Raw genomic sequence first — 24,170 nt, forward strand, 5'->3', positions numbered from 1 at the left:
CGGACATTTACAGGACACCCACACGGGCATGCTCCTGAATTCCTGGGGAACAGGGATACATAAAGCAAACTGCCCGCAAGACAACTGTTACCAGACCACTGGGGAAAACCAGTTCTGCAAAAACATCCCAGGGGCCCTCCCGTCCCTGTGAGAAGCAGGACCACGGTCACCAGACCCCAACTCTCTGAAGCCAGTCCTCTAGAACAAGGGCAGAGAAACACTCGGGGAACTCAGCTGGTATTCAAGCCCCATCAGATGGAAGCCCATGGTCCCCAGAGGCCAGCAGGTTCCATTTGTAAGTTTGGGGGGTTTATAAACCCCAGCACCGGGCAGACAAACTGAAGGGAGATCTGCCTTTGCCAGAGAAGACAGAGCTCGGCGCTTTAGCTGGGCCCATGTCTGCCCCTTCTGCTGTAACCACGCCAAATGACTCTTGACAAAACCCAAGAATGTCATCCGCAAACCATGCTGAGGCAACAGGGGTTTGGGTGGAACATTTTCTGAAGCTGGGAGGGCCTCTCCAGGCGGTTAAATGTCCAACTTCGGCTCAGGTCAGGATCTCACGGTTCGTGAGTTAGGGTCCCACGTCAGGCTCTGTGCTGACAGCTCAGAGCCTGGAGCCTGCTTCGGATTCTGTGTCCCGCTCTCTCTCTGCCCCTCCCCTGCTCACACTCTCTCTCTCAAAAATAAATAAAAATTAAAAAAATTAAAAAGAACGGACTCTCCACAAAACTCCAAATCACCACCGATACATTTATTTGAGGGAGAAAAGGTCAAATCTTATCGGGAACTTTTAAACCGAATAGTACGAGAGACACTGACCTGCCTAACTTCTGGGTGTTCACAACTGCACAGGTAACCAGATCCTGCATGTGAGGCATCACCATTAAACCGACGAGCATTTGATGAGGGAGACACATTCTGAGCAGTCACACGATTTCCCATTCAGAAGGTGCCCGCCTTGGCATCAGAAAAGTAGTGTTGAGAAGAACGAAGGCAGAACGTGGCAAGGGCTTTCTCGCACAGGCCTAGACATGATGGCGGCCTCATGAAAGCGGATCCCGCCGTATTTACAAAGCAGGGGGGGCAACGCTCCCAGCTGAGGCGCAGGATGAGGCTGGGGCGGACGTGGGTATGAGGGGGGGGTGGGAGCTGACCCCGTGAGCCTTTCCCATCCTACCTGGGCCTCCACTAGCCATTCTCTGGCCCCCTTCACAAGGCAGACTTGGCATGTGAGCGAAGGAAGGGGACTGTGCCCGAATGCCCTAGGCCTGCCCCACCCTCCCCGGACCTAACAGGTAACCAATCCACTGGGTGCAGCCTCACCCCCACCCAACCCCCACTTCTGGACAGACGCACGGTAAATACGGAAACCGAAGCCCAGCTGGCTGGAGCACATCTAGGTGTCGTTGGGTTGGACTCATCTGACAGGTGCCCGACACGGTCAGGCCCCACCCCCGGTGGCCAGGCTGACGCAGCATGTTTTTTCAGGCGATTCAGGTTACTCCAGGGCAAAGCACGATCCTGAGGACACCCGGCGGAAAAGCAAGCTGGAGCCACGGAAAAGCTGGCCCTGGATTGGAAGCAACAGTCAGGTCAGTGAAAGGGGCCACCAAGCTTCTCATCCTGACCCTGAGCAAGGCCAGCAGGGGACAAGAGAGGGTCCAGCAGCTCAGAGACCCCAGGGTCAGGCAGGGGTGGAGGGCGCAGGCTTGCAATCCTAGAGGGCAGTGTCAGAATATGCCACGTGCTGAGGCACAAGGGAGCGGACTGCCTCACGTCACAGGGTGTCCAATGTCGCTGGGGCTACTCAGCAGGAAACCCCCAAAGAGGAGACTCGCTGCCCTTCTGGCTTCAGACACTTCGGGGACTCCCTAATGCCCATGGGATGTGACGTAGCCCTGACGGGAGCCACTGGGAAGAACTGTGTCTCCTGCTCCCTTGCTTCCTCCCACCTGTCCTCTTCTCGACCCTGAGGCCTGTCAGCATGCCGGCTCCTCCCCAGACCGCTGCCCCACTTTGCTTTGAGGCAAACCAAGGCTAGGAAAAGGCAAGGATCTGCCCTGAGCCAGACACCTGGATCCTTGACCTCTGGGCCCAAGGGCTGCAGCCCAGCAAGAGGGTGCCTGGGCAGAGAACACGAAATCCCAAGACGGGCACCCTCGCCGCATGGCCCAGTTCAAGCCTCGGGTTCTCCTGGACACCAGGGATGACCCACAGAAGGGAGGGGTCAGCCTCGGACACAGCGGCTGCTCATCAGAAGTGCTCCGGGCCGCTGCGTTGTCAGCCGTGTTACTCGAGGTCTAAGGTCCTGGGCTTCAGGACCTACCCCATGGGCTCCCTCACAGTATGAGTCTTTAAAAGTTGAGGAAGAAAAGGAGACGGTGTCTAATGTAAGATCTATAAGCAAATTCAGATCTAATGACCTCACATCTTTTCTAAAATAAAGTGAAAATTTAACGAAGATGCCTTACACCAAAGGTCTCCGTTCTTTATCCTCCCTACTGACAACACTGGACCCCAGGACGATCCCTTGTCTTCCCACGCAGCATCGAGTCCACAAAACCGTCTCACCTGATTGACGTGGGGGAAGAGTGGGGGGAACCTCCTCTGTTAGGAGCTTTGCCTACCTGCACACTCAGGTATTTCCAGCAGTGGATCCAAGATTTGAACACGGGGGAATACGGGGGGAGCCCGGCCTGCAGCCTGCCCAGGAAGGAGAGCACGTCAGCCCCAGTGAACAACGGGAGACGGATCAGCCAAGGGACAGGAGATCTCAAGGGGTGGCCCGGAGCTGCCACCACCCACCTCCTGAATCCCAGATTCATCCCCAAGGGGGGCAGTGAATCCCAGAGGACGCCAGGATACCGGGGGCCCAGCCTACACACAGAGCAGTCGGGAGAAAGCAGAGCACTGGACAGCCTCAGCTGGACCGCCACCCCCCACGGCCCTGGCAGGGTGCCTGGGGGAGGGGTGCACACCTACCCGCAGTTGTTCACAGCCATGAGGTCACCGACCAGCAGGAAGGGGTAGGTCAGCATGCTCACCGCAATCTGAGATCCGGGGAGACATGAATGGCAGTGGCCCCACCACCACCACCAGCCCGTACCCAGCCCAGGGAGCGAGGACACGCTGTCCCCACACCCTACACCTAGGCCTGCCTCCAGCCACCATTAGAGCTGGCTTCCTAAGCCCAACCCAGGCCCACAGGGCAGCGGAAAGGGCAGCGGGCTGAGCAGCTGGCTCGACTTACCCCCATCACAAATTTGGTATAGCTCCGGATGGCCAGGGCCTGGCTGAACTGGAGGGACAAGAAAGGGAGACCGGTTTGCTACAGGCACCTCGGGATGCAGACTTCAGACAAGCACCCTCGCCCCATGCTACCTGGTCTGCGGCCCCCCCCACCTCACCCCGCACACCGGCCTCACACACCCTCTGGGCTCGGTTCCTTGCACACTGCTGCACAGAGTTCCCTTTTAGGCCCGCCGGTGGCTTCTATGGCCTTGTAGTCAGAGCCAAGGGCAGCTCTGAGAGACGGAAGTGGGGTAAGTGGACTGACAAGGCTTTGGAGAGCCCACCAGGGATGGTGAGGAGCACAGGTGCAGGCCACGTAAACGGGATCACTGGCCACTGGCCAGTGAGTTCCAAGGGCGTGGCCTGGGTCTGCCTCGATCAGTGTCCAGGGCTTGGCACACAGTCGGTGGTCAGCAGGTGGATGAAAAGACAGACACCCCCCCGAACTCCCCAGACACAGAATCCTGGTCCTGCAGCAAAAGGCGAGGGGGAACTTGAAGCCTACTGCTACCCTCCCACCTTAGCAAAGTCTCACCCCCTTCCGAACCCCAACATCTGAATTCTTTGCCCAGGGGACGGCCCCTCGCTAGGAAGGATGACTATCTGTCCCTCGGCTTCCTGGGGCGTGGCCATCCTGCCAGGCAGATGCCCAGTAACCCCAGACGGAGGCTTGCGCGGCTGCCTCACAGGCAACCTCGCCTTGGCCTTTAAGCCACACGCAGAAGAGCGCTCGCAAAGCCCTTTCTGTGACGGTGGTGACTGCCGGTGCTGGTGGTAAGTGCGGCAGCCCCTGGTCAAACACCCGCCCGCCTGGACTCGGGGGAAACCCTCCAGCTGTGGGCCACCCCTCCCCCCACTAAGATGCCCCGGCTGTCCCCGCCTTGCTCTGCACGTGACAGCAGCAACACGCCGCCCGCCCCCTCCCCAAGGCCCTGAGAAAGGGCAGGGCCCTGGGTGTGTGCCACTCTGACTGCAAGTGGGAGCTGGCCTCCAGGGAGCTTTAGGAACCTGCTTACGCTGAAAGGCCAGCGAGACTCCCTACCCAAGGCCAGCCCTGGTTTCCCTGAGCAGAGGCTCTCAGCTGGGGCGGGACATTCTTCACCACACGACACATGCCCAGACACAGACATATGCACACTATGAACCCCCACCCCCACCACGAGGTGGTTCTGACAGACAGGCCCCCAGCCCGCCTATCCTCCTGGGGCTGGCAATCCCTGCTCTTAGCATGTCTGGCTACCTGCCCATCACTGCTCCCCAGCTCAACCTGGTTCAGGCAGAACCTGTCAACCCACCAGGTCCCCAGACACCTTTCTGAAACAAGCGCCTTTTACAAGGATCAAAGCCTCCTCATGCCTGACCTAGCCTGCTGAAGTCTGTGCAGACCAGGCTGTACGGACCACTGCTAACAAAAGAGTGGGGTGTGCCTATAAGGTATACTTCCTAGCCGAAGTAAAAAAACCTCGAGGCGGGAGGAAGCACCCTCAGCCCAGCACAGGGAAAGACCCAGTCCCAGCCCTGCTGAGTCCTAGCCGAGTGCCTCTGGAGAGCCTCTCAATCTTTGGGTCTCAACTTCTCTACCAGTAAAATGGGACATTACACCTGCCCTGTTCCTTTCACAAATGGGGTGCTGTTGGCATCAAATACCATAATGTTCACAAAAGAGTGAACGTTAAGCATGAAGCATGAAGCAAAAGTTAGAGGGTTATTAGCTGGTCTGCGTCCCGATTTCCTGATTCCTACTTGGATCATTTCCTCGGATAAGCTGGGATCCGTTTTATTTCGAAAACTGCCCAAGGACATGCATTCCACGAACTCCTCCAGGTCTGGTTGCGGATCTTGAATCTCCTCTCTGGAGCCCACTCTCCCCAGAAGCAAAGCTGCCCCCGGGACAATGAGAGGCCCTCTTAGGCCACTCCCCAGAGACTCCCTAGCCCTCAGGACCTTGGTGCTCAGATCCCAGAGTCCTCGAGTCTGCCCCTGACCCTGGGCATCGGCGGTACACGGAAAGATTGACAAGTCCTTGTTCCAACCAACCTGGGAACCTGGATTCTGGTCGTTTCCCAGCCCCCCTGGGGTGTCACTCACGCTGTCATCCACCAGGTAGGCATTGATGAAGTGGGCCAGCAGGTTACAGCCCCACAAGAAAACCACATCTCCAAGGAGGTGAGGGATTAAGCCGCTAAAAAACAAGGTGAGCAAAGATGAGCAGGGGAGGGGAGGGGAACATTTCTTGGGGGCTCCACGCCCAGGACGGAGGCAGGGATGTTCCAAGCTGAAAACTTCAGCATATCCAAAAGTACCGCCTCAGGACAACAGCCTGCAGGGGCCTTGTGGGCCAGTGGCTATACCCACGCCAGGAAGGCAGTGTGCTTTTCTCCGTGGGGGGGTCACACACCAACCACATCTGATGCCAGTAAGTCTGCGGTCTCACAAGTGGTTTTCAAACTACAGAGGCCCGGCCTCAAGATGTGAATGTTGCTAAATCTGGGATTTTCAAGTGCAGATTATGAAACAGGGTCTACACATTGACAGTTTTCTCCTGGCCTCTTTACCTAATCAACTCTCACAAAACACTCTGCTCCATGCATCTGTTGTCTTCACCCCTAGAATGTTCCATTGAAGCCATTCCACACAAGCTTTTGCGAAGAGGACTGACAGTTAAAATGATGGCCTTTAGAATTAAACAGCTCTACAAAATGTGATGGAAGGTCCCTAAAATACGGTGCAGAGGGCAAAAAGCCAGATTGAGATCAATAGGTCCTGTGTGTTATTCGTGGTTTTTTTTTTTTTAATGTTTATTTATTTACTTTGAGAGAGAGAGTGCATGCACATGCGAATGTGAGGAGAGAAGCAGAGAGAAAAGGAAAGAGAGAGAATCCCAAGCAGGCTCCGTGATATCAGCGCAGAGCCTGACGTGGGGCTCGAATCCAAGCTTTTCAAATATTTTGAAATAATGTCCTTAATATCTAAACACGCATATCTAAACATGCAAACATGTTAAAAAAAAAAAAAACAAAAACACAAGTTAAAAAAAAAAACAAACAGGGACACCTAGGTGGCTCAGTCAGTTAAGCATCTGACTCGGTTTTGGCTCAGGTCATGATCTCACGGTCCGTGGGTTCGAGCCCCATATCAGGCTCAGTGCTGACAGCTGGGAGCCTGGAGCCTGCTTCGGATTTTGTGTCTTCCTCTCTCTCTGCCCCACCTCTGCTCACGGTCTGTCTGTCTCTCTCTCAAAAATAAACACTAAAAAAATGCTTTTAATGTTTCAAAAAATATTTGCAAAGCTCAAAAAAATGTTATAACATAGACACATCTATGTTATAAAGGGACGTGACTAAAATGAACTTCAAGAATGCCATCTGCAATCTTGCTGCCCCGACCTGTGCTCAGACTAACCACTCACATAAACTTTGGTGCCTCCTCAGTCCTGTAACACATATGTATCACCTGGTCTGCAAATACGTGATAAACAGAAGAACTCAATGAGCAAGCATGTGTTGCGTCAGAATCTATTCACACACCAGAAGAGGACCACAGAGTGAGTATGGAAACAGCCAGAGGTGACGCCATGTAGTTTTATGGTCTGATGTACCAGTCACACAATCAAATATTCATTTTACTTACACACACACACACACACACACACACACACACACACCCCTGAATATAGGAGTGTGTGAGTGTGTGTATAGATCAAGGTTTTTCAATCCTGGCAGTATTGACACTTAGGGACAAATAATCCTTTGTTTTGGGGGGCCAACCTCTGCATTGCAGGATGTTTATTTTAGCAGCATCCCTGGCCTCTACCCACTAGATGCCAACTGTGACAAGCAAAAGATGTCTCCAGACATGACCAATGTCCCCTGGAGGCAAAAATCACCCCCTGGTGAGAACGATTTATTATATATTACATATGCGCACACACACACACACACACACGCACCTACATGGTCGTCTCTTGGTTACATGAGAGATCCTGAATAAAAACTCCTGACCAACTATAAAGCCACAATGAACAGAGGACTCCGTGCTTAGAATATTACGTATGTAATAGCACGTATGTCACTGCCAAGGTCTTAACAAGGCCAAACAAAAGCCGTATGTCAGGCTTGGCTCTTGGGTCTGCTTGTGGTTTATTCTGTCTGGACACAGTCTTTTTGGTCTTTCTCTTTTACACGTGAACTAAGGCGGATGCAAGACAGCGAGGAGGGCAGGGATCCGCGGTCCTCGGGAGATCACGTGCCCTGCCTCTGGCCGCTCCGCACAAACACAGGCTCAGCAGAGCCAGGTTTCCCGACTTTTCAGGAGAAGCCAGAAGTATGGATTGTCATGTGGAATGCCCTAGATAGAGTGCCCTGGCTCCTGAAGATCGGCCTCAGGGCAAATGGACGGGGTCTGGGGAAGGGGCCCGTCAGTCCGTCTCCCCAGTGTGTGGGACACGCAGTACCATTTCTTTGTGAGCCGTGATCTGCAAAGGGCGGGACGGCATCGGTCCTGACAATCCTTGGCTCACGCGAGCCCCAGGGCTGCACGGAGCCAGAATGCAGCTATGCAGGCAGGACGGAGCCCAGTGGTTAGTCTGAGCCTGGCAGCTACAGCCTGGGAGGTTGAGAACGTGTCTGTTAGTAGAGCCACGCCACGTGGCCAGCTATGGGGTACAGAAACTCACGTACACAAAGAATCCCAGCAGCCCCTCCTCTTTGAAAATCTTCCCGATGGAGCTCAGCACGCCGCTGTGAAGAAGGCAAGACAGGGGTACGAGGTCACCCAGTCACTGTGGAGAAGACCACCCCTGGGGGGTGGGGGGGGGGGTGGGGAGAGGAGAGGAGAGCCCACCATCCCTGCTCAAAGCCATCCAGTCCGGGCTGGGATGCAGAGAGGAGATTCTGTGTTACCAGGCAGAAACCAAGTGGAGAAGATTAGAGAGAGCTCTCGTCTAGGAGTGAGGGGCACTGACACAGTTCACGGGGATGGGAAACCCACTCACCCCAGGATAGGAGCCTAACGGTTCTCTACTACTGCCTGCTGTGGATCTGGAATTTGGGAATTGGCCTCCAGTCTGGGCTGCTGCAAAGGTAACGGGACCTTCTCCTCCCTGGCCCTAGTGCCTATCCCTGGCTCAGCAGCCTTCCAGCAGAGAAGACTGCATGCCCGACAGCATGAGAGCAGGAGGGGTGGCGAGCCGGGAACCACCTGCCCAGAGGGCAGAAAAGGAACCTGAGGCAGAAGGTCCTGTAGCAGAAGGCCCCGGTGCAGCCTGGGAAAAGCCACCTGGCCCTCCCCTGCAGGCGCTTGGAGATCAAAGGACAGGCTGCCGTCAGGTATGAAACGCAAAGCAGGCTTAAGAGCAATCTCTACGACTTGTGGCTCGCAATGCCAAGTGGCCTATCCTGAGCAGAGGCCCTACAAAGCCTAGGTGGCAGGGGAAGTTTAACAGAGAGACGATGGGAGCCGAGGTTGCTCCCAAGGCACCCAGCCCTGCCAGGCCCCCCAGCCCTTCTTCTTGGCCACTGGGGCTCTGAGCCAGACCATCCCCTCCTGGTCGTGTCTACCAACCTCGCGGTTTCATTTCGGGAGAATGGGCCAACCTCCCATTAGTGAACCTCAAATGAGGCCACGGTAGCCGAGTTGCCTGGGGCAGCGGCCCCACAGGACAGCTGCCGAAAACAACTGAAGCCAGGAGATAAGAGTCTTGGGAAGGGTAACGGAGATGTGTCCTCCTGCCACGTGCCTCTAGGATCTGCCTCCTGTCCTCCACAGGGTTTCGTGGGGCAAGGAGGACAGGAGGGCATAACCGTCCCGGGGAAGAGCTCTGTCCACACAGCTCTGCCCCCACGGCACTGAGCTCACTGCCGGCCCGGCAGATGCCGGGAGGTATTCGGTAAGCAAGCAATGGAGTGGGCCCCCGCCCACGGGGTGGAACCGCCTCTTAGCAGAAGATGAAACGACCTACAAGTCAGCTCTGTGAGAGCTGGAGAAATGGTTAGGGCAGAACTAGGGGGTCCAGGACGGAACCCTAGTGCAGTCCCAGGTGGCACGGTCCAAGTCAACTCCACTCCCACTCACCCCTCTGCAGGGCAGCCCCGGACATGGGATGGAGGGGAGAAAACGCCCCTGGACACTGTTGATGGCCGCCCACTGCCACGTTCCTCTGAAGCTAGCACGTTAGAACGAGAGTCGAGAAGGGACAGCAACTGACCCCAGCACGGCCTGTCCTGGCAGACTCTGAAGGGTGACAGGACCACTCCTGCCAGTCCTGGAAGAATTACCCACCTGTACTTGGCCTCCCGTCCCACAAACTGGACCATGCAGCGCATTGAGATGACTGAGGAAAAAGAAACACACGCAGGTGATGTCGTGGCCAAAACCCAGGGCACCCAGCTGCGGGGCGCCCGGTGCAGCGGCCGCTGCCCAAGGCCTGTGCCAGAGCGCAGCAGGGGAGGAGGGCCTCTGGGATTTCCCCGTCGTACCCCGTGAGCACAGCATCCCACTTCTTCTTGCCCGGGAAGGGCCCCTGCTCCCTCTGGCCAGGACTCCCTGCCAATCTCTCCTCAGTGCGGTTCCGGGGGAACACCCCACCCCACTACACTTCCCAGGGCTCTACCGCCGCCAGCTTCAACCCACAAGGGCTCATCCCACAGGTGAGAGGCAGTCTCCAAAGGGGTGGCTCACCGTGCAGGGGGTGGGCCAGCATGCGGGACACGCACTGCATCATCATCTCGTAGGAGGTCTGGAAGAGAGCAGAGGGCAGGGACTTGGTCTGGCCTCTCTCTCGAATGGGCCCTCAAGGGGAACACAAGCTCTTACAGTGGACAAACTGGGATCCCACAGCCCCCGATGGGGCCAGTCTACCTCGGACAGCCCCACCTGTCACCCACCCCCCATTTCCTCCGCCCAGGGGTGCGGCTGGGTCTCAGGCCAGGCCCCATGATGGCTGACAGGCTTTCTGGGATTCCTTGCAGTGGCCATGCCGGGGCTCCTTCCATGTCCCACCCTACCCATGCGGAGTGAAGAGCCAACCCCGTCTCTTCAGTGACCTGTCCAACTCGGCAGTGAGAAACAATCAGACTCCCCTCCGGGGCCTGTCCCTCTCCGACCCCAGATGCCCACCTCCTTCACCACTTTCTTCAGGGAAGTCTTCATGTCGTCCTTGTTGGAGACCTGCTCGATCTCATCCGGAGGGAAAACCTGAGGTACAAAAACAAAGGAGTGGGGCGCCCGGTTGACGCAGTCGGTGGAGCATGTGACTCTTGATCTCAGGGTCGTGGGTTCTAGTCCACGGTTGGGCATAAAGCTTACTTAATTAAAAACAAGAACAAAACCCCCAAAACCCAAAAAACTTTGCCAAAAGCAAAGTTCAGCTGTGCCTCCTCAATGTAACTCTTAAGGGACAGGAATGGCAGGAATCAGCTCCTACTATTTTCCCTGCAGCTAGGTTCACCTCTGGTAACCCCAGGGCTGGAGCTTGGCGGGGGGTGGGGGAGGGGACCCCTCTCCCCCCACCCGCGGTCACAGCTTGTCACAGCTGGGGGAAAGCGGGAGGACTAGGGACGGGAAACTTCCCAATCAAGGAGGTGTTGACGCACCAGGGTCTGGAGCCTGGCTATGGCGCCTGGGTGTCCCCTGGGAAAGGAGAAACCGGACCAGTGCACATGGCTGCCTCTGGGGCCACCAGGGAGCTTGGGGAGAACCTCAGGCAACCGATCCTGGCTTCGCCCCCCCAGGCTCACCTTCTTCATACTGCCCCGGGTCACAGTGGAGAGGGCATTGGACATCAGTCGGGGGCTCAGGCCTCGGAACAGCCCTATCTTCCCATCCACCTGCACGATGTACTTGGCTACAAGAAAGCAGAGGTGGCAGTGTCACCCTCCTCCCCGCCCCCCGCCCCGACAGACCCACCCCCGGTCACAGTCACACCCAGACCAGATGCAGCCTGTCCCTCAGCACATGCTGACTTCGGTCACGGAAGGGGGCAGCTGTCCAAAGCCCACAAGCAATCAGGCCCCAACCCCAGAGTCTTCTCTAGCCCATTTCTTTTTGTAAAACCTTCAAAATGTATTTTTGCCAAAGTCACAAAATTTTTTTTAAGTTTGCAAAATCGACTTGGCAAACTCAGCTAGTGTTTCAACTCAGCAACTTAACTGCTACAACCCACAAACCAATTCTGTTGCTTATGACAGAAAATGTTTCTCTTGGGGCGCCTGGCTGGCTCGGTTGGAGGCACACGTGACTTCTGATCTAGGGGTTGTGAGTTCGAGCCCCACATTGGGTGTAGGGAGGACTAAATTGTTCATTAAAAAACAGTTTTTCTTGGGGGAGAGAAAAAAAGGAAAAAGGCAGAGTGCCCGCAGGCAATGATGAAGTTTGCAATCTAAGGGAGGAAAAAGGAAAAACTCCCAGAAGAAAGGCTCAAGAATGTCCCCTGAGCATACCAGGAAGAGGACCACCCTTACCCTGTGCTGCACCCAGGCCCCACCTAGTACCTGTTAGCATTTATGACTCACAGCAGGGGATGAGGTGGGGGAAACAACATAGCTAGTGGAGAAGTAACAGGCACCAATGAACTATTCTAGAGAAAAAACTTAAGCAGTCAGGGAAGGTAGACCCTACCTGTATGAATCAGTGTTTTTTCATTAGGATCTCTAAAAGGATACCTCTCTTAATGTTTCATTATTTTTTTTAAGTTTATTTATTTACTTTGAAAGAGAGCGAGCGAGCACGAACAGGGGAGGGGCAGAGAGAGGGAGAGAGAGAATCCAAGCAGGTTCCACACTGTCAGCATGAAGCCGGCCACGGGGCTTGAACTCACAAACTGTGAGATCATGACCTGAGCTGAAACCAAGAGCTAGAGGCTTAACCTACTGAGCCACCCAGGTGCCCCGGGATTTTATGTTTTTAAGTAATCTCTATACCCAACGTGGGACTCGAACTTACAACCTCAAGATCAAGAGTCGCATGCTCTACCGACTGAGCCAGCCAGGGGCTCCAATGTGTCATTATTTTAGTATCAACTTTTAAACTATGATCATTTTTTTTTTTTTAATTTTTTTTTTCAACGTTTTTTATTTATTTTGGGACAGAGAGAGACAGAGCATGAACGGGGGAGGGGCAGAGAGAGAGGGAGACACAGAATCGGGAACAGGCTCCAGGCTCCGAGCCATCAGCCCAGAGCCTGACGCGGGGCTCGAACTCACGGACCGCGAGATCGTGACCTGGCTGAAGTCGGACGCTCAACCGACTGCGCCACCCAGGCGCCCCATCATTTTTTTTTTTTAAACCTGCATACCTAGAAGCTAGCAGAACTTTCTCTCAGACACTGTGCTCCCCTTCCAGACCTGACTTCAGCTCCTTAGCACCACGCGGTGGCAGGAGCCGGCAAATGCGCCTTTCTCTCCGCAACATGTCTGCCAACCCAGCATTTCAATGTCGCTGCTAGAACGGGCTCGCGCTGGGGCTCGTGCTGGGGCCGGGAGCACCTGTTCCCTGCATATTTAGCTTCCTGAGATGGGGGTGGGACTGGAAAGAGAAGAGTAGGAGGGGACAGGACACTGGGTGACACGGCAGGGTGCCCTGCTTCACAGAGTGAACCAGGGGAAGAAAGGTTTATTCTGGGGGAGGGGAGCTCCAGCCAGCAAGAGAGAGCCAGGTAGGAAAAAGTCTTAGAGGGATCATGAGTGAGTCACTTAACCTCTTTCTAGCTGATCTGCCCACCAGTAAAAAAGGAGCAGGAACTCCTGTTTCTCAGAGCAGAGGAAGGCAGGCAAAAATTCCTCCAGGGGCCTTCGTGGGCCCAGAAGGTCCCACAGCTGGCCAGGGTTTCTCTCCAGGAATTTCATTGTTACACCAAAGAATGTCACGACAGCTAGGGCACTTTTCTTTCTTTTTTTTTTTTTTTAATTTTTTTTTTCAACGTTTATTTATTTTTGGGACAGAGAGAGACAGAGCATGAACGGGGGAGGGGCAGAGAGAGAGGGAGACACAGAATCGGAAGCAGGCTCCAGGCTCCGAGCCATCAGCCCAGAGCCCGACGCGGGGCTCGAACTCACGGACCGCGAGATCGTGACCTGGCTGAAGTCGGACGCTCAACCGACTGCACCACCCAGGCGCCCCACTAGGGCACTTTTCAACATGACATGGGGAGGAGTAGATGTTGTCCAGACAGTATCTAGACATGCAGACAGCTGAGCCTCCTCCCTGACGGGAGAGCAGGCAGGGTGTCTAAAGCGGCCTAACGGGCATCTGTTTACAACATCTGGACTGAAACAACATTTACACACACGGCGTGAGCAGGGGCACCTCAGAGCTCCGCTCATGTCTGCAAGAGGCAAAATGTGGGTCAAGACCCCTCTACCGTGAGACCTTCCGGGAATGACTGTGTGACACAAGTAGAGACAGTCTGGGCTCTGACCTGGGGTCCCTCATTCGGCTAGAGCGTGCGTAGAGGCCACAATGGAGGGGCTGGCAGCCGGCCACGCCGGCTTCCCACGAACCCAGTGTTAGCTTTGTACACTGGCTTTCCTGTGCCTACTTCTGGGCCTTCTCCCTCCCCCCTTCACTGACGGTTTTTAAATAAAAACAAATACGGACACACCTCCCCACAAAATGATATGTTCTGCCTAGCCCTAGACTACTCAATGTCGTGGTGGCAAAAATGGAAGAGAAACAGGACATCAGATTCTGCCAAGAGTGTGTGAAATTTAAAAAAGGTGACAGGAGGCAAAACCACAGGTTATTCAGCAGCAAGATTTTCAGGGGCACCTGGGTGGCTCAGTCGGTTGAGCATCTGACTTCGGCTCAGGTCGTACTCTCACATTGAGTTCGAGCCCCACATCTGGCTCTCTGCTGTCAGCGCAGGCCCTGCTTCGGATCCTCTGTTCCCCTCTTTCTCTGCCCCTTCCCGTTCACACACGCATGCACACTCAAGCTGTCTCTCTCTCTCAAAACACACACAAAAAAAGGTGGGGTGCCTGGGTGGCTCAGTCAGTTAAGCGTCTGACTTCAGCTCAGGTCATGATCTCGCCATCTGTGAGTTCAAGCCCCTCGTCGGGCTCTATGCTGACAGCTCAGAGCCTGGAGCCTGCTTCGGATTCTATGTCTCCCTCTCTCTCTGCCCCTCCCCTGCTCACGCGCTGTGTCTGTCTCTCAAAAATAAATACATGCTCAAAAATATATAATTAATTAATTAATTAGAAAAAGATTTTCAGAGAACATTCTAGACTAACCAAACAAGAAAGAAGAGCCGAAGTGGAGGGAGCCTGAGGGTATCAGCTGACTGGGAACATGGAGAAGCAAGGGCACATTTAAAGAAGTCCAAGGAGGGTAGGGACTGGGAGAGAGGCAGCGATAATGGGTTTGAAAGGCTTTTGGCCAGCTGGCGCCTGGGGGTCTGGGGACGAGCAGTGGAGGCAGCCAGGTGGGCTCAGGTGGCATTGGACAAGCTCCAGTGTGGCGGGCCGCTGGTGGACAGACCTCCCAGGCAGCAGAGCCGCGGAGGGGGCTGGGGGCTGCTTGCCTGAGGGGCCCGGATGAAGAAGCAGACACAGCTTTGCAGACTAGAAGCGCAAGGCCAGAGCAGTGAAGCGATCTGCCCGAGCTCGTGCAGCGGGTCGGGGCATGCCAGACGTGAAGCACAACGCAGCGTGTGCTGGCCGCCCTGTGCCCCCTGTGTGGAGGTGCCTGAGTGGGGTCCACTGCCTGGGGGACGCAGGGGAAAGAGGAGGAAGAAGGAAAAGAACCCAGGAAGCCCCCGACAGGCCTCCTGCTGGACTAAAAGGAAAGCAGGAAAACTGGTAACAGCCCAGACTGCTCAGAAATCAAAAGGAAACCTCCCCGGACCCCACCCCCCCCACCCCCCGCCCCGGCCACTTCCAGGCACAACGTGGGGCGGCAGGGATGACAAGGACCAGTGTCCTGGCCCGGCCCCTCCTGCTGCCTGGGCTGACGGCAGGCAGCTGCTGGCAGAGGAACTGGCCCAAAGCTGCATTGTTCACCTGCTCCCGCCCCAGCAACCCTGCTGCCTCTGGTCACTCTTTGATCCCCTCCTCCCTGCCAGTTCTGAGCCTGGGTGCCGCGCTGTCCTGTGTGTTCCCGGGGGCCAGCTGGGCCTGCTCCCCCTGTGACGTGTGACGTGCTTTTTTTGTCGGCGCGGGCCCTCCTGCCTGGAAAGCACACTCACCATAGGTGAAGAAGCTGGGCAGATAGAGGACCTTCCTCCCCAGCACATTGGTCCCGATGGTGGGGGGCATCGGCTCATGACCCACCTTCAGAATCAACAAATACAAAAGCAAGGTCAGATTCTATGGCTGGTCTGGCTCAGCGCTTCTCATACCCCAGGCCTCTGCCTCTTCTCCTACAAATTCCAATGCTGCTCTTGCTGGTTCCCCCCGCAAAACATACCAGAAACGTCATCAGAATCTAGAACCGTCAGCATCACGTAAGCTCCCAATGAAGGGGAAGTGTACAGTCCCAGATCCCTACCCCCTACCATAATCCAAGTCACCCCATCCCCCAACATTCTCACCTTCAAATGCCAGACATTTCCAGTGTTTTTGTGTACTTCAAACCCTGCACTCACCTCAGAATAAATCTCAGTTAAGTCCCATCTCTGGGCTAAAACTTCAGTCCAACCTCAATCCCCAGTGTGCCAGCTCCGAAACACATCCCACCCCCACCTCGGTCCTGAACTTCAGGACAGCTCAGCTCCACCCCAGAGTGCGGCCCACACTCAGGTTCCTTTCTGCACCCAACGCAGACGCTGACAAATCAGTCGCTCTCGCTCCCAGGCCGAGCAAACTGTTACCTCCAAACTCGGCTGTTCCTCAAACAATTCCTCATCTGTATTCTAATCTTGATCACTTCATATCCCTGTGACAGAATGACCCCCCCCCCCCTCATTTCTGTAGGGCTATCATAATTCTTGCTGTAGAGATGCAGGTTATGATGACAGTAGCCATCAAACTCATGGCACGATGGGGGGTGCCGGGGGGAGGGAAGGACATAGCCACCCACACACCTTTGAGGAGGCGGGGTCTCTCCTGAAGGGTGAGGCCATTTATTATGCTGCCAACTGATGAGGAGAGAGACTCTGCTGGCAGGGAGAAAGCAAGGTGTCTGGGAGACCAGCACCTGAGTGGAATAGGAGAAGGTCCCTCAAAGGAGGCCAGCCAAGCCCCTGCACCACAGCAGCTCCCTTAGGATGAGGCAGGGAGCAAGAATGGCAGAGTTGGGATGTTCTGTCTTAAAAACTGGACTAGGTATGCTTCCAGGGTTTTCCTAGGCTAATTTCCTCCCTTCTTCACCTTAGTCAAGTGTTTTTGAAAGTTCTGGCTGTCCCCTGTCGATGTGATTTTGAGCTACCGGAGAGATCACGGACTATAGATGAAAAACCCTCCACGACGGTGACCTTCTTTAAAAAACAAATTCCAGCCCAGGGGAGTTGAAGGAAAGACATGAGCCGGCTGACCCGTGCAGTGAGCCCTCGCCTGCTAGACCTTTCTCCTTCTTGGATAAACGTTCGAAGGTTCTGACTTAAGTTTTGATTTTGTTCTCTTCGATAGGCAGTATTCCCTTCACACCTTCAACTCCAAGTGTGAGCTACTGTTCTGTTGCTGTCTCCGTCTAGTCACAACTTGGGAGTCCGAGTAATTCCAAGCGCACCTTTAAGTCTGCTGTGTCCCCTCACCCCATAGTCCCCCAGTTGGTTGAGTCTATTTCTTGCACTTGTACCTGAGATGATGAAAGGCACACATCGCAGCCCTAGTCCCCTCATTCTCAAGTTTTCATTATTTGTGCCCAAGTCCTATTCACCCTATTCCATCCCCAAATCTGTTTCCCCAGTCCTAACCACAGCCAAAGCTGTAACTCTGTATCAGGCACTGGTGGGGCCAGTTCATCACCCTCAAGTCCCCAACTCCCGAAACTTAACACAGACGAACCCTGATATGAGGCCCTGCGTTCTTAGTCACCTGATCTAGTCAACCCCCAGACCTGCCACTCCAATCTTGCCACCTGCCCCCTCAAACAGGTTCTGCCTTTTCTGCAAACTGCTGCTGACTCCCGAGCTCTACCTACTAAGGTTTCACCCTGAAACACGTTACACTCAGCACCAGCTGGGTTCAAATCAGATAGACCACCCAAGTGGGCTCACCCATCCTCCCCCACCCAGTGCTTTGGTGTTCCTCATTCCCAATTCCCTCTTCGAATCGCTTGTATTTCAATTTTCTCCTCAAACCGGTAAACCACATCTACCAAGGTCCAAACGATGAACCCTCCCCGCCCCCATTCCTTATGCATTTCAGCCCCCTCCACTCTACAGACTCTCCTATCTCCCACCCTAAAAACACAACCCTCACCCAATCTCACTCCGTCAGAGGAAAAACTCAGCTCTTGGGACCCTTACTTCTCATCTCGGGTAACAATCAGTTCCAGAGCCCCACTCTCTCTCCCAAACCTGTAATCTCTATTGCTGAAAATACAATCCTAATCCCCCAAATCAAGCAGCCCTCACTCCCAAAACACAACCAAAGGCCAGTCCCAATCTCCCCCCACCAGCCATTTCCAAATCTCAGTCACAATTAGACGCTAGTCAGGCACCCTGATGTCCCCGACCGAATCTCCTCATTCCTTGTCATACTCCCGGTCACACCTAAAAACCCCTTGCCCCATTCCTCAGATCCCAGATTCCAACTGCTCCCATTCCAAACGAACGTCCCCCCCTCCCCCCCACCAATCTCTCAGCCCAGTTAAAGAGATAGTAAATCTAACACCCATTCGCCTCAACTCAAACCTCAAATCTTGGTTGGTCTCCGTCTCAATTTTCACACCCCCGCCCTGCCGCCGTTCCCCTAACTGGAAAATTCTAGGCTAAATCTTCAGTTCCAGTCCAGGCCGGAATCACCCCCATCTAAACAGTGCCTATCTTAGCCACCCACCTAATTCTGCCAAGTGCACCCCCTCCACCCCGCCTCCTTCCAGCTCAATCTCTCTCTTTCTCAAGCAGTCCACTTCATCTGCAAGGTCTTGCTGGCCACCACCGTATACCAAGTGCCCCTGCATGGCTCCATTCCAGAGTCATCCCCACCTTGGCCTCAGTTTCTGCCAGCCTCTACCAATCTTGCCACCTTAAGTCCCAACCGCCCCTCCTGCCTAATTCCAATACTTCCATAACCCATCCCCCCCATACAAGGACTGTTGAGTCCCACCTCCCGACCCCAACTGTGACTTTCATTTTCTCTTCCAAGTGCGTCATCCCTTTCTCCCTAAAAGCCTGCTTCTGGCTCCCCTCTCCATAAGAATCGCCATCACACCCCTCCCCCACTGCGTCGCCCTATCTGTTCCCCTCCCTCAAAACGCGTCACCCTGTCCCCTCCTCCCACCAAATCTGTCGTCGCCATCAAACTCATAGCGTTCCCTTGCTAAATCCTCTGCCTTCGCCCTGTCCCACCAAATTCCCTCACCATTAAATCCAATGCCACCGTCTCCTCTCCACCTCCCTCCCCCGAGGCTGATGCTCTTTCTTCTCTCCTAAATTTTTGGCCTTGGCCTCCAGTCCTTTGTCCCCTCAAACAGCTTTAAATCCATGTCTGTCAAATCCAGAGCTCTTGCTCCCTTCTACTCTAAATATGTGCTCTTCATCTAAATACTTTGCTTCGGCCCCCCAGTCCTCCTCCCCGCCCATTCGCCAAAACTTCCCGCCTCTCCCCCATTCTGTTGCTTCTCTACTCGCCCCCAAATGCTGCTCCTTTCCTCCAATTCCAGGTTCATCACCTCCCTTCCTTCAACCTCCAAATCCTCTCCTTCAACCTCCAAATCCTCTCCTTCATCCCTTCGACCCCTCCCCTGCACCCGCCAAATGCCTTGTTCCTTTCATCCTTTCCCAAATCTGTCGCTTCTATCCCTTCACCCCCAGACCCATCAACGCTTCCGTTCTGTCCCATTCCTTCAGCTCACCAAACCTGCCGTCTTCCGCCCCTCTTCCCAAACCCGTCACCATAGGCTCCCTGCCCCCATCCTCCTCCAGATCCCGGCCTGTCACCTTCACAGCAGCCCCCATCTCCCGACGGCGCCCTGGCCCCCACCTGGATGAGCAGCTTCACATAGAGTAGCGGGTGGCTGAGCGCCGTCACACCAGCGCCCAGCGCCACGAAAAGAGCCTCGGTGGTCGGGGCGTTGTCCCCGGAGCCCAGGCCCCCGGACGCGCCGTCCATCCTGCGGGCGGAAGGCTGCGCCGCGGGTCGAGGGTGGCGCGGGTGTGCACGGTGCGCGGGCGGCGGATCGCGAGCCCGAGCCTCGACCCCCGCCGCCGCTCCGCCGCGAGCTCCCGCTCCTGCTCCGGCTCCCGCCATCCCCGCGGCACCGCCGCGAGCCCAGGGCGCCACTTCCGGGTCCGAAGCCCCCATGGCGCCGGGCGGCGAGGTCACTCCCCGTCACGTGACGGGGACGCCCCGCCCCCTAGTGGCGTAAGGGGGCGGGGCCGGGCCACACCACTCGCGGCTGCGGGGGAGCGCGACTGTGTGGCGCCGCAGGTGGTACGCGCCGGATGTGGGCCTGGGGCGGGATTGGGGACTGGACCGTCGCTGGGTTGCAGGCCGGGGGTCAGTGGTCGCGAGCGGCCCGAGCCGTGGGTTCGGGGAGTGTGAAGGTTGCCGCCAGCCGGGGCGCTCCCCCCCGAAGCCCCCTGGAAGGCGGCGGGGGCGGGGCTCGGCGGCTCTGCCAGCCAGACGCCCCCAATATGGTCTTAGACGCTTCCAAGCCCCCTCCCCGGCTTCGGGAGTTTTCTCCGCAGTCCTGGGCCCGCCTCCTTGCGGCCCAGAGCACAGACACTGTGGCCTGCGAGACCTCCTCCCCCAGCTTGAGCCCCTCCGCGGTCTCCAGTCGTGTCTTATCCCTTTGCCCTCCTCACTAGACCAAATCCAGGCGCCCCTTAACGGCTGTGGCCATCCTCCTTTGCAACTGAGCCTTCGCGAACGTCCCTTAGAGCCCACGGTTAGGAAAGTGGCCCTAAAGTATTTGCGTATCTCCCTCACTGGATGGAGAGGGTTTTAATCTGTCTTTCCTTGGGAGCATACGCAGGTCCTGGGCTAGGCTCCGAAAGTCTTATAGTTAAATGGGTAGTGATAACTGGCCCTTCAGTCACACTTACTATGTGCCAGACATGGTCAAGTGCTTTGCGACGACGTGTTAAGAACAATCCTCATGACAACCCTGCGAGGAAGGTACTTACTACAGCAATTGCCTTGTCCCTGTTTGTAAACGTGCCCACCGTCACCCCCAGCAACACCTAGAACAGTGCCCTGCTGGCTGTGGAGGTGCTCAATAAACGTTTCTGTTTATATGGAAAAGAATCGAGTATCCCGGGGTCTGCAGGGACACAGCAGTGGGGCACCTATCCCTTTGCCTGTACTTCTCCTGTGTTCACTGTGAGAAAGTTCTTTAGAATAGACACATGCCTTCTGACCACTTAGACCAGGTTTCCTGCAGTCTGCCCTTCCTGACTCCCTTCCTGCCTTGCCCCCTAAATAGTCAACTCTCCCCTTGCCACTCCTGACGATAAATACTCCATACGCTGCCCACGTTGAAATCCTGCCTGTCTGCTTCCCTCCCTTCCTCTCTTCCTTCCTTGGGCTGGCTAACCCAGGCTTGTTGTGGTCTCAGTCAATACAAAGCTTTCTAGCCCTTTCAAGTTATGTGCTTCCCCCGTTGAAACATAACCTTCATCAAGCCTACCTCTAGCCCCCAGGAGCACTTTAAAGGACCTCCTTTTGCCTGGATTCTGATTTCGCTTTCTTAAGGGAAGCTTTAAAGTCAAGTTCACCCACAGCGTCTGATAACTGCAGTACATTAACTCTCCACCCAGAAGAAGTCAGGGCTCTGGGGGACAGGGTGGGGGCTGGGGGCAGTTTACTTCACTTTACTTCTGAAACTTCTTCGCACAAACCTTCTTCTTTTCTGGGTTTTTCCTCATCATCTTTCTCCACCTGGTTTCCCTGCTGAACTTGACTGGGTGTTCACCACTAGGCCTTTTACTCTGTCTCATTTACATGATCACCTAACTTTTTGTGTGTATTTGGTCCTTTGAGTCTGTGGTTCCATAAGGCAGCTACATTGTTATCTTGCACCAAATATGGGGATGTACGTACAGTAAGTGTTCAGTAAATTGGTTATAAGTGACTGAACAATTTCCCTAAGCGAGGAAATTAAAGTAAAAATAGATCAACTAAAGCGATTATAACTCGAGGACAACGAGGAGCCACAAATGTAAACTGCACCAAAGCCATATTTCCACAACCCATGGCTCATAGGGACACTCAGAGGGGGGAAAATCACACAGAAAAAATCATGAACCACTCAAAACCACATTCCATCGTGAAAGTGAATGGGCAAAAGAGGAGGGTTAATACTCCTGAGAACTTGATGTAATAAGGCAATCTGAAAGAAACTTTAAGGGGGGAAATGTAGTTTTCACGTGGTGGCCAAAATAAAGAATGGAAAGTACTGGAAAAAAGGACAGTGTGAAAAATACAGGTATATTTGAACAGAAATCAAACAAATCGTTTAGAAATGAGAAGTATACTCGTTGAAATGATTGAATGACAGAAAATCTTGCTCAGCATTCCCTCTACTGAGCAACCTAGCAGTAGTACTTAGAACTATACTTAAGTACTTCTACTTAATAGTACTTCAGTTAACTCTGGGCTGGGTTAGTGGCCCCCCTGTGGTCTCATTACCATCTGCACTTACCACATTGTACTGTGGCTGCCTGCTTTCTGGTCAGTCTCCCTTGTTAGATTGTAAATTCTGTTTTTGGTTTGTTTTATTTTAGAGAGAGAGTGAGCCAGGGAGAGGAGCAGAGAAAGAGAGAAAATCCCAAGCAGGCTGCATGACCAGTGTGGAGCCTGGCACGGGGCTCAATCCCACAACTCTGGGATCATGACCTGAGATGAAATCGAGAGTCCAATGCTCAACCGACTGAGCCACTCAGATTGTAAATTCCTTGAGGGCAGGACCGTTCTGTTCATGTTGGCATAGTGCCTGGCACATGGTAGACACCGACTAAATATTTTCTAGAAAATGAATGAATAAGCAAAAGTACTTTTAAAAAATTGTGGTTATTTACAGTAGCGCCGCGTACAGAATGAAAACTTTAGGAAGACCCATATGCCCCAAAGAAGGATCAAACAGCAGAAAATGAATAAGAAAGAAGACTTGTAGACCTTGAGAATTGCCAAGTATATAAACCACCAATCCCTGGAGTCCTGTGGGGAACTAATGTTACAATGAAAAGAGAATACGAAATAGTAAGTAGCCATTAGTTGTAACTAGGTTGACATCACAGTAAACAGGCTAGGAGGGAACTGGAGGTGATCATGCCGAGGTCAGCATGAGAGTTCAGGGCTCACATCCAAGGGGCAAGGCACACCAGATATTGGAGAATTTATGCAGCCTGTAAAGAAGATGGGCTTGCTCTGGATGCAGGCTGGTTTACTAGTTCTGGGTGAGAACATTCTGGCCACTGTCTCTGTTCACTCTCTTCACTCTGGGTGGGAGTGGGGAGCCCCGGCCTCTTTTCTGTCATGGATCCCTGGGGATCCGTACCCAGACATCAACCCCACCCAGAGGCCAAGCTCCAAGCTACAAAAGGAGCCCAATTTAAGTTCTGGCACCCCAACCCACCCTGCCCCAAAACACGTAGGATTCTACTGAGCAGTTTCAAGAGCTAAATTCAAGCAGCTGTCCTTTTCAGGGACTCCTGCAAAGGGAAGTGAGCCGTACCTCCAAAGGTCCCACCAGACACTGTTGCTCCTGGCTTCCAAGTATCAACTCCATTTGTTTTTACGATATGAGGCCAGGGCTATGATAATTACCCTCAGATGATTATTTCCACAGATGAGGAAACAGACGCAGAGGTTAACTTGCCCAGGGTCACACAGCTAATAAGAAGCGGGGCCAGGATTCAGATCGGAATCTGCCTAAGTCTGCTACCACACGCTCTTAAACAGAGGTCAAACGCAGAAAATGGACAGGTGTCCAGAGTGATGACCCTGGGCCTCCAGAGGCTGCCCCCGGCAGGCCGGTCACTTCAAGGGTGTTGCTGGCGTGAAGGCCTTCCGGATCCATGGTCCGAGGAGAGAGCAAGCATTCAGCACTCGCCACACACACGCTGGCAGCTCACAGCTCCTAACGACACCGAGGTAGTCACCATGCCCATGTGAACCAGAGGGGTTCACAGGCTGGTGCCAGCCTCACTCCTGTCCTCCTTCTTTATTTATTCATGCCTGGTGTAGAGACAGCCCCTCCTTAAAGGGTCATCACTCTACCCCTGGGATTGCCCTCTCTGCGGGCCATCTCCAGCCTTGGAGCTCCACAGTTGCTGACTTCTCTAGAAAGAGCCTACCTGGTATAGGAAGCATGCAGTCTGGAGTCAAATGTCTGGCTCTGAATCCTGTCATTGTCGCTTACAGCTGTGTGGCCCTGATGGCCTCTCTGAACCTCGGCTTCCCCAGGTCCGCAATAAGAACTGGCAGTAAGGAGGGGCGCCTGGGTGGCTCAGTCGGTTAAGCATCTGACTTCCGCTCAGGTCATGATCACACGGTTTATGGGTTCAAGCCCCATGTCAGGCCAGCCCCACTTCGGGCTTTGTGCTGACAGCATGGAGCCTGCCTCTGATTCTGTCTCCCTCTCCCTGTGCCCCTCCCCCCATCACTCACATGCGCACTTTCTCTCTCTCTCAAAAATAAATAAGCATTGGGGCACCCGGGTGGCTCAGTCGGTTGGGTGTCTGACTTTGGCTTAGGTCATGATCTCATGGTTCATGACTTTAAGCCCCACATCGGGCTCTGTGCTGACAGCTCGGAGCCTGGAGCCTGCTTCTG

General features: G+C 54.5%; 1 protein-coding gene across 2 annotated transcripts; it reads right to left on the reverse strand.

The window, feature by feature from the left end:
* Nucleotides 1-733: 733 nt before the first annotated feature.
* Nucleotides 734-19,723, reverse strand: MTCH1 (mitochondrial carrier 1). 2 transcript variants are annotated; one of them, XM_047858489.1, is made up of 12 exons: nucleotides 19,377-19,723; nucleotides 15,476-15,560; nucleotides 11,031-11,137; nucleotides 10,411-10,488; nucleotides 9,973-10,030; nucleotides 9,574-9,625; nucleotides 7,974-8,033; nucleotides 5,383-5,476; nucleotides 3,254-3,301; nucleotides 2,986-3,053; nucleotides 2,631-2,706; nucleotides 734-1,573 (listed from the first exon to the last, which is right to left on the reverse strand). In XM_047858489.1, the coding sequence occupies exons 1-12, from the start codon at nucleotides 19,695-19,697 to the stop codon at nucleotides 1,502-1,504; spliced, it is 1,119 nt and encodes a 372-aa protein (XP_047714445.1). In that variant the 5' UTR covers nucleotides 19,698-19,723; the 3' UTR covers nucleotides 734-1,501. The 2 variants fall into 2 exon arrangements, with proteins under 2 accessions (XP_047714445.1, XP_047714444.1); XM_047858488.1 differs by having other exon boundaries at nucleotides 5,332-5,476.
* Nucleotides 19,724-24,170: the final 4,447 nt, after the last annotated feature.

The sequence above is a fragment of the Prionailurus viverrinus genome, chromosome B2 (genome assembly GCF_022837055.1).
Source record: "Prionailurus viverrinus isolate Anna chromosome B2, UM_Priviv_1.0, whole genome shotgun sequence".
NCBI lineage: Eukaryota > Metazoa > Chordata > Mammalia > Carnivora > Felidae > Prionailurus > Prionailurus viverrinus.